Source organism: Esox lucius, chromosome 16, assembly GCF_011004845.1.
Source record: "Esox lucius isolate fEsoLuc1 chromosome 16, fEsoLuc1.pri, whole genome shotgun sequence".
NCBI lineage: Eukaryota > Metazoa > Chordata > Actinopteri > Esociformes > Esocidae > Esox > Esox lucius.
Window position 1 is genome coordinate 32,316,767 of NC_047584.1, and position 14,941 is coordinate 32,331,707.

Here is a 14,941-nt window from a genome sequence, read left to right on the forward strand (position 1 = left end):
CGTGTTTCCCCTCATTGAAATGTAATGATGACATTGTCAATAGAATAACAATCCTGAATGGTCAAATTTTTTTAAATAAATGCTAGTTCCCAAGATGTATTCACTCTTTTATAATAACTTAGCTTCATGATTCTGCGCTGGCCTGTAGGGGGCGATCAAGGTCAGAATTGACCTTGTGTTTTCATTCCATGCCCTTAGCCACTGCTATCCGGGACAGTTGTACATACAGGATTATCAACTATACGGATCTGTGAACATTTGGTTATCTGGTGTTGTAAACATCCCCGACTGGAAGCTGTAATACATATTCTAGCTTTCAGTAGGGTGTTTGCTACACCCGGCCTCCTCAGCCTCCTAGACTGGTGGTATCATTCATGGGTCTAGGATTGCATGCCTATCCCGATGAGCACTTCTCAGATTCAACTGAGTGATTCTGAGATGTATGTATGACGAAGAGGTGACAGGTAAAAGTGGTTTGGGCAAGTGTACATCAAGATAAGGGTTTATTTAAATTTTTTCAGATTGTCATTTTCTTATTTAAAATGACAATCTGTTCACATTCCGGGAACTTTGTTCTACTTTGTTCTACAGCCGAGAGAAAATATTATAGATTTTTGTTCCCAGTGTAGTTACTGTAAACATCCTACACTCAGCTGTACCTGTAAAGCAAGGCTGGGAAGAGGGTGTTTACTGTGACTGGCGTGGATTGCCTCCAATAGAATTGTTCGGATGTTAATGTATCATTGACAAAGACATGGAAAGTTTTTGTCAGTGGCCTTTGTTAACAGTCCTATTTATAGCATTAAAGAAACTAACCAACTAATGTGGAAGATGCAATTGATGAATGTTAACAATATTGGTTGTAATTGCAAAAATAAACATATCAAATGTGTTTTGACTTCTGCCTATTTTATTGCTATAAATACTGATTTCCCCTCTAAATGGCATAATGTTTGTCTCAGACCAACCTGATTGAAAACTGTTGCTGAAGAAAATGCACATATGCCAACTGTAAGTCTATGTCACTGTGGTAAATTGTTACTCCACACCAGTATGTTTCATAACACAGTATGTGTACCTGTACTAAATATGGGCTATCATGAAATGACGTATATTGTACTCACTACACGATCCCATTATAAAATGAGAATGGAAACATTTGCTGACTTACTTGGTCATCCCACCAATAGAGGGTACACGTCAAAAACTCTGCAGGAAGACCACGGTATTTTATTTTTTTGAAGGGAGGTAGACTATCCGCCATATTTGTTGTCGCAGATTCGCCAGAAATCTTTCTAAAAACAAAAATAAGATTTTCAGTTGTCTATTTAAATGGTTATTTAGATGTCTACGTCTTATTTCTTTACATTTGTTTAAGGTAATAGTTTTATTTTGCAAACATGGAGACGTCACATGCAGGTAATACCACGATTTTGAACTCGAATGTTTCCCCTTTCGTAATCACCATACCGTAGAAATACAGTTTCTTGGCTAGGTAAAAGTAGCACACTGAAGTGTAGTCAAATGAATTGTTAAGATACGTTTATTATCATTTAAAGTGGGCCAATTAATTGCTGTAAACAGCCACAAGATTTATGGAACAATTATTTGAGCTAAATGTCCGACAGGAAATCTTGAATTTAGTTTGCATGCATAGGATTTATAACGAAACTGTTCTTGTTCCTACCAGCGTTTAACTAAACCAGGTTCAACTAGAGCAGCTTTATCCTTACTAGAAATCCGGAGCTAACCATCTCTGGTCTGCATTTTGTCTGTTGGATGAACCTGGTTGGAGTGTTAGCCGAAATAGTGCGCTGGCCTCTATTTTCATGCCTGGTTTGGTATTATCCCTATTGATTTATAATTGGTAAACATGTAAAACATATTACCGGGCGCGGGTAAAAACTAAAGCTCAATATATTTTCAATGCACTTTTCTACAGTATCAAAAACTGGGTAACCCCACACCACCTATGCTGGGTTGAACATTTGGTTTATAAAGAGGTTGGTAATTAGGAAAACAGTCAGCTACTCTGGACCATAAAACCACAAGAAATTCACAGAATACTCAAAACAAGCACTGTACTCGCAATACATTGCAATAAAAAGAAAAACGAATTGCCCGATTATTGAAAATGCCTCATGTACATTTAATTTACAATGTGTAATGATCGTATTATTAGGCCCTGAAACCTGCCTCCAGTTAATTATGCCTCTACAGACGTCACTATAAATGCCACCCTATTTTCTGTAGTGTACTACTTTAAGATGCATCACCTATGTGCAGAAATGCGCCCCGTGAGATCAAAACCACTTGCTTTCAAACTTGGAATTCCTTGGCCATCTGTAGTACGATTTTACTCAGATTATGCACATTTGAACAACATATTACACATCCAGCTCAAAAGGACTGCATCTTTAAGTAACTGTGGTCTAAGGTAGTGCAAATACTGGGGAAACCCTGACGTTTGGGACGTACTTTTGAACGCGCATTTATCTTGCCTTGCCTGTGTCTGGCTGGGCTTTTCACAGGTGGGACGTATTCCATCTTCATGTGCAAACTCTGCAACCTGTTCTCGCCACATCGAGCCCAGCTCGTCTCACATGTGACCGAGAAGCACCAAGCCGAGGGGCTCAACCCTGATGACATCATAGTGGCCCTCATGCCGTTGACAGCTCAGCAGGACAACGATGGAGGTGAGCACCTCCTCCAGGCAGGCTTTAAAGGACTTTGAAAAAAATAATTGTATTCTTTGGCATATTTTAAACCAAAGGTAAACAATTTGAATCACTGGCTAATGATTGCCTTGGAGTAAATAAACCATTTCTAAAATAAGTTGTAACCAGGTATTAACAGTTCTGTAATCCTGGACTAGATATAGTATTTTTTGCTTTTAAACAGAGCGACTTACAGGTAGGTGTTAATTTGTCTGGGAAACCATCCCTTCAGATCTGAGTGTAATTGAGTGATTCATAGCATTGACCAACATTTCTCCCATAGAGAGTCCTGTCAAGAGGAAACGAGGAAGGCCAAAGGGCTCTACGAAGAAGCCCACAGCTGATCGGTCCGTGACAGAGACAACAAGCCCCGACCCGGGACTGAAGCACACAGCCGAGGTCCAGTCAGGTGGTTCAGTGGTGGAAGAGGAGCCAGGGGATGACAGCTCCCTGGACTGCAAGAAGTGCAACCGTGTGTTCGGCAACAGACGACAGATCATGAAACACATCTGTCTGATAACTCTCAGAGAAGATGTCGATGAGGAGGACAATGGTATATGTACTGAATTGCACCATATCCCACTATGTAGTGTGCTATTTTAACAAGCACCCGACTGGCCCTCATCAAAAGTAATACACTTTGTAGGGAATATCTAGGTGAATTTAGGACACAACTAAATTCCCTGCTTACGGTCCATCTATTTTACCGGAACGATAATTGCTCTGTTTCATGACTGGTCCCAATAACGCCTTCCTTTCTTGCCGAGTAGACAAGGAGTCTGAAGCTCAACCAGACGGAGGACGTCTGGAGGAGGATGGAGAGAGGAGCTCAAAGAGGGCTCGGCCACTCCGCTCCGAAAAGGTTTCCAACCTGAGGGACCAGGATCAGTCCGGGGGCTCCAAGAACCCAATTGTCAGTGTTGTTCTCACCGCCCATGAGGTGCTCCCTGGTGAGTCACAACCAGGCCACTGACAGGTCTCCTCATCAGACTGAGTGTAGAGTGTGTTGTTTTTGAAATGTTTGGTTAAATCCAAGGATCTTCAGACATAAATCTGAGAAAAGTTGAGTTTCACGTCGTCACCGTTGGTTAAAACGGTTGAGAAGTTAATCTGTGCTCTGGTTTTCCCCGTTAGCTTTAGTTTAATTTGCTTGTGCTGGGTGAATGTGTACCCATACATGGTTATGCGTTAGGATAATGTATTGACTTATAGTGATAATGCACACCTGTGTGTTCATTCATTTCTCCAGGCGCTACAAGGATAGTGCCGATTGAGGCTGTGCCAGCAGAGCCGGCTCTTCCTGTGGACACAGGCTCTCAGGAGGCGGAGCAGAAGAGAGGTTTCCAGGAGTATGCCATACAGCAAGCCGCTTACCAAGTGCCTCTAAAATCGAACAGGTAGAGGTTTTGTTCTACGCAAAGCTGCTGAATCTATTCACTGCATTTCAGCGCCAATATATGGACATTTTCACCCAAGTCGTTTTGCAGGTGCTCTTATCCAGAGCTGCTTATACAAGTGGGTACATACATTTTCCTATATGTCTGTAGTGGACCCCGTTGGGGACCGACTCACAACCCTGTATCCGCTGAGGCTCATGGGACCATCTTTTAATAAATACACATAATGGGATCTCGTGTTGACAGCATGAATGTACACTACAGTATTACCATGCAGATGATCGAACAGCAGTGTTACTTCAGTGGACGATCTGCAGATGAACAGCAGATTTCGGCATTGTTGACCTAGTTATGTATGTCATTTCTTCTTCTGCTTGAATTGTATTTAGGAGAAGGGAACGCGTACTTGGTTCGCCTGTTTCTTCATCGTGTCGTTCCTTGTTTGCACAGAATAGGTCAGACGCAGCTGAAGATCTTCACCTGTGAGTACTGCAACAAGGTCTTCAAGTTCCGCCACTCGCTGCAGGCCCACCTGCGAATCCACACCAACGAGAAGCCATTCGAGTGCCAACATTGCGACTATGCCAGCGCCATCAAGGCCAACCTCAGCGTTCACATGCGCAAACACACCGGAGAGAAGTTCTGCTGCGACCACTGCTCTTTCCAGTGCCTGAGCAAGGGCCACCTCAAGGTCCACGTGGAGAGGGTCCACCAGAAGATCAAGCAGCACTGCCGCTTCTGCAAGAAGAAGTACTCCGACGTCAAGAACCTCCTCAAGCACATGAGGGAGAGCCACGACCTGGAGGACAAGAAGGTTAAGGACTGCTTCTTTTATTTATTTCTGTTTCATAATAAATTTTTTGACACTGTCTTATAGGTCTTCAGAGCCTGTCTGCATTGTATGTGCCTTATTGTGTCTCGTTATTACACCTACACCTTATTGTTGTTTGGGGAAGCGCCACAAATCGAATGTTGTCATCGTGATTTTTTACAAAGGTGAAGGACTCTTACGACGAGTACAGCCTGCAGACCAGGGAGGGCAAGAGGCAGCTGCTGTACGACTGCCAGATCTGCGACCGCAAGTTCAAAAACGAGCTGGACCGCGACCGGCACATGATGGTTCACGGCAGCGAGAGGCCGTTTGGCTGCGAGCTGTGCGACCACGGCTGCACCAAGTTCCAGGCGCTGCAGGCGCACGTCCGCAAGCACCCCTTCCTCTATGTGTGCGTCACGTGCCAGCAGAAGTTTGTCAGCTCCGTGAGACTCAAGGCCCACCTGAGAGAGGCTCACCCGGAGTCCGACGAGGCCACTGGGTTCTCGGAGTCCATCAACAGCAGCTTCTGCCTGCTAGAACCCGGGGACGAAATCAAGAGGGAGATGCTGAGGCAGGACGAGATCAGGATGGCTGAGGAGCTGTCCCTCCTCAACGCCCAGGAGACCATTGCCACTGAGCCCGAGCTCTCCGAGGAGCAGGAGGAAGGGCTGGGGGATGCGGGGGAGAAGGATCAGGGTGGTGGGGAGGGGGAGGAACAGGGGGAGGAACAGGCGGAGGGGGAGGAACAGGCGGAAGGGGAGGAACAGGCAGAGGGGGAGGAACAGGCAGAGGGGGAGGAACAGGTGGTCCCTGAACCGCGTTCTGGGGTGCAGACTGAAAACACACATCTGTTAAACCAACCTGCCCATGAGACTGAGCTTCTCCAAGACGGCACTCAGCCAGTCAGTCCCATGGAAACACAAACAACAAACAAAGGTACCATCGAAGAAGTAATCGGTGGACAGGGTCCCGACGAGACCCTGAAGGAAGGAGCCCTGTTTCATACAGAGAAAGATGTCACTGCGCCTGAACAAGACATTGTGTTAGAGAGTCATTCCTGTTCCAACAAGGAGGAACTAGCGGGCTTCCTGCAGCATGTCAAAGACAAGGATCCTTTATCAACGTCCTTTGGTCAGATTGAGGAGACGGTCCGGTCGTTTGTTCTGATTCAAGGGGAGGTCACAGGTCAAACAAACTCTCCAGCCGCCTCACCAGAAGAGGACGGCGCAAAGCAGAAGAAGACAGCCTTCCAGCAGATCATAGATAAGTTGCAGAAGAGGCAGCTGAACATGGTGGTCTTTGACAGGATACGGAAGGTGTACGGAGACCTGGAGTGTGAATACTGTGGTAATACTTTATATTCTGTGGTAATACTTTATATTCTGTGGTAATACTTTATATACTGGGGCAATACTTTATATTCTGTGGTAATACTTTATATACTGTGGTAATACTTTATATACTGGGGCAATACTTTCTTTTCTGTGGTAATACTTTATATTCTGTGGTAATACTTTATATACTGTGGTAATACTTTATATACTGGGGCAATACTTTATATAGTTTCATAGCAATGCAGATTGAGATAAAAAAAATAATAATAATAAAAGAAGCTGAGTCTGTGTTTGTGGGTAGCTCGTAATTCCACGTGAGTGGGCTGTTCGGTGAAGACACTGCTCTTGTTGTCTCTGCCCCCAACCCCACCCCCAACCCCGCCCCTAACCCCGCCCCCACAGGCAAGCTGTTCTGGTACCAAGTGCACTACAACATGCACGTGCGCACCCACACCAAAGAGCACCTGCACTACTGCTCCCAGTGCAGCTACTCGTCTATCACCAAGAACTGCCTGAAGCGCCACGTCATCCAGAGGCACAGCGATGTCCTGCTGAAGTGCCCCATGGAGGCCTGCCACTACTGCACGCCCGACAAGTACAAGCTGCAGGCCCACCTGAAGACGCACTTTGACCCGGTGGGTCCGGGCCGGCGCCCCAAAGTCACACGTTTTAAGCGCAACTGTGGGAGATTCTGGACCGCCGTGATTTACGCCTCTTGTTTTTCAGGAGAAGAAGAGCTTTGTGTGTCCTGTGTGTGAGGAGACGGTCCCTGAAGATAAACTGAAGCATCATATCAAGAATGTTCATCCAGGTAAGAAACGTGTGTGTGTGTGTGTGTGTGTGCGCGCGTGCGTGCTTGGGTGTCGGGGGGGTGATTGGTGTGTATTGTATAGTGGGGGTGTAATGTATTAGGCAATGGTGACTTTACCTGTGCAGTAAGTGGAGGGTGTTGATGTGGGAAACCTTTACCATTGAATTATTCATTTAATTTAATGAAACCATGGTTATTTGCAGACACGCCAATGTACAGCGTCTCTGAGGCCCTTGGCATGAGGCTGCAGATGAAGGGCCTGATCGGGAAGAGGGCCTCCAAGTGCCCCTACTGTGACAGCTACTTCATGAGGAACGGAGCCGACCTACAGCAGCACATCTGGGCTCATGAAGGTCGGGCACCACTGGAATACAGGCGGAGTGTTTACTCTGCACTCATCCCTTGTCTAACAGCCTCCTCATCCCTTGGCTAACAGCCTCCTCATCCCAGGGGCTAACTTCCACCTCATTCCAGGGGCTAACTTCCACCTCATCCCAGGGGCTAACTTCCACCTCATCCCAGGGGCTAACTTCCACCTCATCCTTTGGCTAACAAACTTCTCATCCCTGGGCTAACTTCCTCCTCATCCCAGGGGCTAACTTCCACCTCATCCCTTGGCTAACAGTCTCCTCCTCCCTGGGCTAACTTCCTCCTCATCCCAGGGGCTAACTGCCACCTCATCCTCTGGCTAATAGAATGCAGTGTGAAAAGGCCTTGTATAGTCCTGGTTTCAAGACACGTTCCCTGTTGTTTCATCTTCCTACTTAAAAAATAACAATAGAGCACTACTTTTGATCAGTCCCTATTTGCCCTGTTCATAATTGGTGCACAACACAGGGAATAGGCTGGCCTTTTGGGGGGGTCCAGTATTGTATCCAACATACTCTGTCGTCTTGCCCCCCCCCCCCCACCACCAGGAGTGAAGCCCTTCAAGTGTTCCCTGTGTGACTACGCCAGCCGCAGCAAGAGCAACCTGAAGGCCCACATGAACAGACACACCTCGGAGAAGACCCACCTGTGTGACATGTGTGGCAAGAAGTTCAAGTCCAAAGTCACGCTGAAGAGCCACAAACTGATGCACACGGACGACGGTAGGACAGACGTTTCAGTAGTTCAGCAGACACACGGACGACGGTAGGACAGACGTTTCAGTAGTTCAGCAGACACACGGACGACGGTAGGACAGACGTTTCAGTAGTTCAGCAGACACACGGACGACGGTAGGACAGACGTTTCAGTAGTTCAGCAGACACACGGACGACGGTAGGACAGACGTTTCAGTAGTTCAGCAGACACACGGACGACGGTAGGACAGACGTTTCAGTAGTTCAGCAGACACACGGACGACGGTAGGACAGACGTTTCAGTAGTTCAGCAGACACACGGACGACGGTAGGACAGACGTTTCAGTAGTTCAGCAGACACACGGACGACGGTAGGACAGACGTTTCAGTAGTTCAGCAGACACACGGACGACGGTAGGACAGACGTTTCAGTAGTTCAGCAGACACACGGACGACGGTAGGACAGACGTTTCAGTAGTTCTGCGGACACAGACACATGCTGGTCCAAAGTAATATAGCAATATGTAGGGAATACTTTGCCATTTGGGACAAGGATGAGGGCACGAACGAGCCGATGACCGTTCTCTCCCTGTTGCCCCGTTGCTGTAGGTAAGCAGTTTAAATGCACAGAATGTGACTTCACCTCAGCGCAGAAGCCTCCGCTGCTGAGACACATGGAGCAGCACGCCTCTTTCAAGGTAATCAGATCAAGGGTCTCTTGAATACCACATAAATGTGGACTGAGACGCTAATGTTCCCCAGGCCTGACCTTTCCTTCTTTCGATGGCACGAAGCGGCGACCTGGCGCACTCGCCGTATCCAACCCTCGCTTGTTGTTTCGTCATGACCCGGATCTGTTTTGTTTTTCCACAGCCTTATCGCTGCGGCCTCTGCCACTACTCCTGTAACATAGCGGGACCCCTAAAGAGACATTACAGCAAGAAACACCCCAACGAGGAGTACTGCAATGCAGGGCCAGGGCCGGCTACCTCAGAGACTGTGGAGCAGCAGGGTGAGTGGCTCAGCGGACCGGTCCTTGTTCTCTGTGATCACACCTGGAGATTGCGCCAATTATATACATGTCTCTTTCTTTGATTCTGTCAGTCATATTGATATTCTTAGGACTTAAGGCGTTCACCTGCATGTAGTGGTGGGGAGGGTTGAATAATGTTAGTTATGTCAGTGAAGTTGACCCTTTCTTGTCTGTATTCAGTGGAGGTCCCATATAGACTGTCTATTTAGTGTGGTCCTCAAAGCCAGTTCCTCTGATCCTCAAAGCCAGTTACTCTGATCCTCAAAGCCAGTTCCAGTAAAAAACCTTCATGTTGAAGCTCTAGTCAGGACATATTTAGACCTGGGACACCTGCATGCAATCTGTGAGACATAGACCCTCTGTTCTTGACGCTTCCATGTGAATTTTGTCTTTGTTTGATGAAGCAAAGACACCTGGACCCCCCCCCCCTCAATTATTATTTTTTCACTGGTATTATTGCGTGACTAAAAGGTGTTTTGGTACATAAATCCCTCTCACCAGGGGGGGTCAAGTGTCCAGTGTGTGACTATGTCTACGGAACCAAGTGGGAAATGAACCGGCACCTGAAGAACAAGCACGGCCTCAAAGTGATTGAGAGCGATGGGCTTGGGCTGAACCAATGGGAGGCAAGGATTCAAACACACTCCCCTTTATTTAGTAAATATGAAATGTAGTTCTATGAAACTAGGTTAGATGTTTGTGTGTGTGTGTGTGTGTGTGTGGGTCAGGTGGTGGAGCAGTCCTTGGAGGAGCCGGTCACCCAGTACCTCCACATCACGGAGTCAGGGGACCCCCAGGGGCCAGAGAGCGCCGTGTCGGCCCTCCGAGACTTCCGGTTCACAGAGAACGGTGAGGTCAGCGCCTCGTCCCGTCCAGGCTCACATGTCGTATCTCACTGGTCCAAACCCAGGCCCTCAGACCCCACAGGTGAACGTCACGCTGAGAATTCCAGCCGGCCTGTGGGTGGGCAGGTTGAGGCCTCACCACACCGCTTGAACCTGTGAAATCCTCTCAGATCTCCGCGGGTGTGCTGGGCTCACCGCGGGCGGTGTTTGTATGCCATCTGAATGTGCTCCCTCTGGTTAGGTGTCGTGTCAACCACAACGGAGGGGCTGGACAGCACGGCGGTTAACATCCTCCAGCAGATCATCGAGCTGGGGGCGGAAAGCCACGACACCACCCTGGCATCCGTGGTGGCGATGGCCCCCGGCAGACTGACCGTGGTGGAACAGGTAAGGGCGTCTTGCTTAGTTGCCCGCGGCAACGCAGCGTGCCGGATGGCGGCAGAGACACTCCACAGGGAATCAACAGTCCATTTCGGTCACGTGCTACAGTAACTGTGTAACCATTAGCTAACGCGTCCCAGGAGTGCCGTCTCCGGGTTGGTCAAAGTTACCAAGACATCCCGCTCCCCATCTTCCAGGTGGGCGGAGAGGAGCAGGGGGACCACATGGTGATGATCCAGGAGCCGTTCCAGCCGGCGGCCTCCTCGGGACTGGGGGAGGAGCACCATCTGGTGGTGTCGTCCGACGACGTGGACGGCGTGGAAACGGTGACCGTGTACACCCAGGGGGAGGACGCGTCCCAGTTCATCGTCTATGTCCAGGAGGCTGTGCAGACCGAGGAGCACACTGTGGAGCACACAGAGGAGCACGCCGTGGAGCACACAGAGGAGAACACAGAGGAGTCTGTGTGAGCAACCAGGAGACCCGGTCCGGGCGATCGAGGCTTCCTTTGAGGTTCCCAACCAGTGGATGGAAGGTTTTGAAACGCAGAGCTCCGGCGTGACCTCGTCCAATCGGGATACTATTTTTCCTGTTGTTTTCCTATGATGGGTTGGCTTGGCTCTATGAACACTACATCACATGTCCAAATGATTTCAAGCAACAGACACTGTGTTTACACACACGACCCAGGTCGTCTTTTCCTCACCAACACTTATTTTGACCGATCAGGATCTGCTCCTGAATAAGGTCTGATCAGGTGATCAGTCCAAAGACCAATTTGTGGAAAAAGAATATCAGAGTTGGGCAGCCTGCGCACTGTGGCTTGAAATATATAATTTCATCACATAGGATTTCTGTGTGATTTGCATTTCCTTGTCAAATACAACATGACATTGTGGGCTTCTCCTAGAGAACAATAATTTGAAATGTGGATTTTATAAATAAGCCTAAATGTACTTTAGTACCTGAAAATTATGAAAAAAATTAAGTGTTAATTTAAATATTTAAAACATGCAAGTTGTTCTGGGCCTGTTTTTCTGGCCCAGTTGTTCTGGCATGTGCCTTTTTTTTCCTTTACAGCAGATACTTTACAGGACATTTCCAAACCAATGGGAATGTGAATTACAGAACAATTAAACCGTGTATCATGGCAAATGTGTTTATTGAAATTTGACGATTCACCCATTTACTAAACGTTCCCTGTGGAATCCTCTGCGTGAAACAACACAGACACAAAAGATGCACCCCTAAGGAAGAATCATTCACAAACAGGAATCATGCTTATGAACAAAACATTCACACACAAACAGGAATCAGCAGACTGAAAGAAGAAAAGACCAACCAAACTTCAGTTATTAGTAACACTAGTAACACTAGATTTCTGTTAATCCAGGTGTGCTAGGAGGATTTGTTCTCTTCAGCCATCAGTTCCTTGATCTGGGAGTCTTCCAGATGGAACTGCTCACACTCCTCCCCTTCCTGACCCTGACTGTGTCTGGCCAGCAGGTACTCCTTGGGCGTGATATCATCATCGATGGGCCGCCTGGACTTCTTCTTCTTTTCCATAATCCTCCTCTTCCTGTACTCTGCCAGAACCTCCAACTGCTGTCGTGTCAGGTCTGCTAACGGGGTGTCTGGGCTGTCATCTGAGCTCTTTAGCTCGGGTGTCTGTGTGACGGTGGATTTGGTTCTCAGTTTATATTCCTGGATCTGCTTGTGTAGAGCTTCATGATCCACCCCAAACAGAACAGGTTTTTTAGGAGTGGTAAGGGGTACTGCTTCCACTGCTCGCTGTTCTCTATAAGAAAGTAGATGTATAAAGTGAATATAAAATGTTTAATCACCTGACAGTATTTACTTTGAGCGTAGTCACCATGGACATTTTCTCACCCTGGTCCGTCTTTTCCTTCCATGTCTTCAGGTCCAAAGTCAGCCTTTTGGAGCAGATGTTCAATCTAAAAGCACAGTGGCAAAGTTAAGAGTCCATTGGTACAAAGTAAATCTTTTTTCTAATAACCTTTAATATACAGTTTGGGTGTAAATCCGTACCTCGGACATGGCTGCATATGCTTTATCTTTGATGAAAACCAAAGGAGGAACGCCACCGAGAGTTTGATGGGTCATAATGAGGTACCTGTTGAAAGCAGGGCAGAGTTCATGTCTTACATCAGACAGGAGCGCCATTAGATGTCAGACTGGACTAGCGTTACACGTAAGACTGGAGCAACGTAAGCCTGGAGTCATTTTTTACATGTTAAATAATACAGTGGACGCTCTTATCCACGGTGGCTCACGGTTAAAGTTGCTCTAGATAAAAGGAAAGTGCTGCAGTAGTTTAAATAAGCACAGACGGATGTGGGATGAGGCAACCAGCCTGAAGAGTGCTGCTGTTTCCTAACAGAGCGCTTGCCTTATACGAGGGCCACTCCTGTCCAAGGCTTGCTGAATCTGGCCATCCTGCTCTGAGACGCCACTGGTTTTCCAGTGCACCCGACAACAGGAGAAGTCTGCAGACAGCGAGACCTGGCGACACACACAAATGGAACGGCCCACTTTTCAGAGAACAGGCGGCTCGAATACCTCCGTCCACGCGGGAGAATTTGCCCGCCTGGTCACAGATTTGCGTGTGCCCCTGCCGTCGCCAGTGTCGTCACAGGCCGGCTGAATGCTTGTTTGGCACGACGACACAGAGAGACTGACTGTCTTCATTCATACCCTTGATATCTCCACGCCGTAGTTGTAAATCTCGGCGTTGACCTCAGGGGAGGTCAGCAGATCAGTGATGGCCTTGTACAGGATAGAGTTGAGGATTCTGATGCGCATGTTGTCTTCTTGTCCCTGTTTCTTCTGCGGCTTCAGAGCAATGACCTGACTGGATGGTTTAGCCTGTCAAAACCCAATGCACGTTAAAGCGGTAGGTTTTCTGTCATTGTGAAGCCTAAGGTGAATGGGGCCATGATTGCTCAAAACTGACTGGAACTCAGGGTAAGAATCATACATTCTGATTGAGATGATTTACTAACCTGTGGGGGTGTTTCATACCAGAGTTTCTTCCTGTAAAAGGACATAGAATAAAAAAGGTCTGACTCAAGTCATCGCAAAACTATAGACATGTAGACAGCATCTGGTTGTGCCCATATCAACTGAACTTCGAATAATTAGTCACAAGAATTTTGAATAATGGAAAACAGAACAGGATAAGCCCCGATAGCAAGTACATACTAGATTGAATCCTTGCTGGGTCAGCTAGCTAGCCAAGGGGGAAAATAGAATCATACTAAATGTTCAATTACGGCTTCACAATACGTCCTTTTGAATGAGTCGTGTGTAGCAACAACTGCAAACTCGCTCAATGAACAAGCAGGTAGTCCTGTTCTGTTAACGGTTTTGACACAGCCATACTGTCGTTTTTTGTTTTATTTGAAACCCATGTATGTGTAGTTGTAGGCAATTTAGTTTACCTTACAGTTCTAATGTTTGTTTTTGAAATATTGTCTAATAAATAATTAAAATGTGTTTAACTTACGATATACTTTTCAGTACCCGCAAATTAGAAACAGATTGTCTACTACTACCATAATCAAAAAGTTGATTGATTTACTTCGTTTTGTTGATGAACTTCTTCATCAGGTTTTTAGCAGGACATCGGCAGGAGGTGTGGAAATCTCTTTCGTGGCGAGCTAATGTAAGGCAATGGTTTTTGCCCAGTTCGAGGAATGTCAAATTATGGAATCGATGCTGCTGAGGAGAAATATGACAGACACTGTTCAGTTTTTCCAAAGCCATACTACTACTTGCGTAGTGCTGAAGAACAAGACATTTTTTAAGTCCTGAATATGTATTAATAGCAAACATAATTAATCGTTTATTCAAAGCCGCGGATTACACACTGCCTAGCACGTCAAACTTCGCAACGCGCAACTAGTAATGTCTGTCTGAAGACTACTTAAGGCGGAAGCAATAGATGCCTCAGCAGAGCTACGAATCGATTAGCTACTACATGTTTTGCCTTTTCTGTTTCAAAACGGAAACAACTCGAAAGAAAAAGAGATGCTACTTAAGCGTTAGTAGGCTATATCCAATAAATAACTCATAACTTGTACTTTCATAAACTGTGGGCAGACAATTCCAGTTTATGTTGATACAATGACCCATAGATGTCCAATCAAGATTAGAACTATGATTCTATTAATTCCATTATTGATTCACACCACGGGATATGCCATGGAATAATTTGTTGTAATTCGAATGTACCCTACTAGTAACAGGGTCAAGGGATTGTATCATTTTGGTGAATATGGCAGTACCATGAACTTTAAAGCAAAGACCGTGGTTCAGATCTATATGGTATACACTCAACATGGTAAAGCTGGTAGTTCGAATCCCTAATGCTGATTGGTTTAAAGCCATGTATGAGACCGTATACCGTGGATGTGACATCACATTATGGTGAAATTAGGTTTGTTCCATAAATAAGGTGCCAAGGAACTGAAGGCAGTCCTACCTAAGTCTCTGGAGACCGCTGGAGCCTCCAGCGTAATCCAC

At 46.7% G+C, this 14,941-nt stretch overlaps 2 protein-coding genes across 2 annotated transcripts; one reads left to right on the top strand and one right to left on the bottom strand.

The window, feature by feature from the left end:
- Positions 1–1,264: 1,264 nt before the first annotated feature.
- LOC105016595 (zinc finger protein ZFAT) lies at positions 1,265–11,559 on the top strand. Its single transcript, XM_034286957.1, has 17 exons — positions 1,265–1,419; positions 2,532–2,696; positions 3,001–3,270; positions 3,488–3,667; positions 3,967–4,114; positions 4,565–4,928; positions 5,111–6,275; positions 6,665–6,897; positions 6,989–7,073; positions 7,277–7,426; positions 7,991–8,164; positions 8,747–8,835; positions 9,011–9,149; positions 9,672–9,796; positions 9,899–10,019; positions 10,257–10,402; positions 10,594–11,559. The coding sequence occupies exons 1-17, from the start codon at positions 1,401–1,403 to the stop codon at positions 10,864–10,866; spliced, it is 3,846 nt and encodes a 1,281-aa protein (XP_034142848.1). The 5' UTR covers positions 1,265–1,400; the 3' UTR covers positions 10,867–11,559.
- On the bottom strand, positions 11,542–14,339 carry rbfa (ribosome binding factor A). The gene is made up of 7 exons (XM_010880470.5): positions 13,998–14,339; positions 13,420–13,450; positions 13,112–13,282; positions 12,807–12,919; positions 12,446–12,530; positions 12,287–12,351; positions 11,542–12,194 (listed from the first exon to the last, which is right to left on the bottom strand). Exons 1-7 carry the CDS (start codon positions 14,249–14,251, stop codon positions 11,795–11,797), a joined length of 1,119 nt encoding a protein of 372 aa, XP_010878772.4. The 5' UTR covers positions 14,252–14,339; the 3' UTR covers positions 11,542–11,794.
- Positions 14,340–14,941: the final 602 nt, after the last annotated feature.

What these genes read in the sequence shown, in the direction of transcription:
- LOC105016595 (XM_034286957.1), top strand. An exon ending in TGTCGATGAGGAGGACAATG is followed by an intron (nt 3,271 to 3,487) that starts GTATATGTACTG and finishes CTTGCCGAGTAG; the next exon opens with ACAAGGAGTCTGAAGCTCAA. An exon ending in TTGGGCTGAACCAATGGGAG is followed by an intron (nt 9,797 to 9,898) that starts GCAAGGATTCAA and finishes TGTGTGGGTCAG; the next exon opens with GTGGTGGAGCAGTCCTTGGA.
- rbfa (XM_010880470.5), bottom strand. Translation starts at nt 14,251, where the DNA reads ATGTTTGCTATTAATACATATTCAGGACTTAAAAAATGTCTTGTTCTT. An exon ending in GGTATGAAACACCCCCACAG is followed by an intron (nt 13,283 to 13,419) that starts GTTAGTAAATCA and finishes GGGTTTTGACAG; the next exon opens with GCTAAACCATCCAGTCAGGT. An exon ending in GAAGGAAAAGACGGACCAGG is followed by an intron (nt 12,195 to 12,286) that starts GTGAGAAAATGT and finishes ACTTTCTTATAG; the next exon opens with AGAACAGCGAGCAGTGGAAG.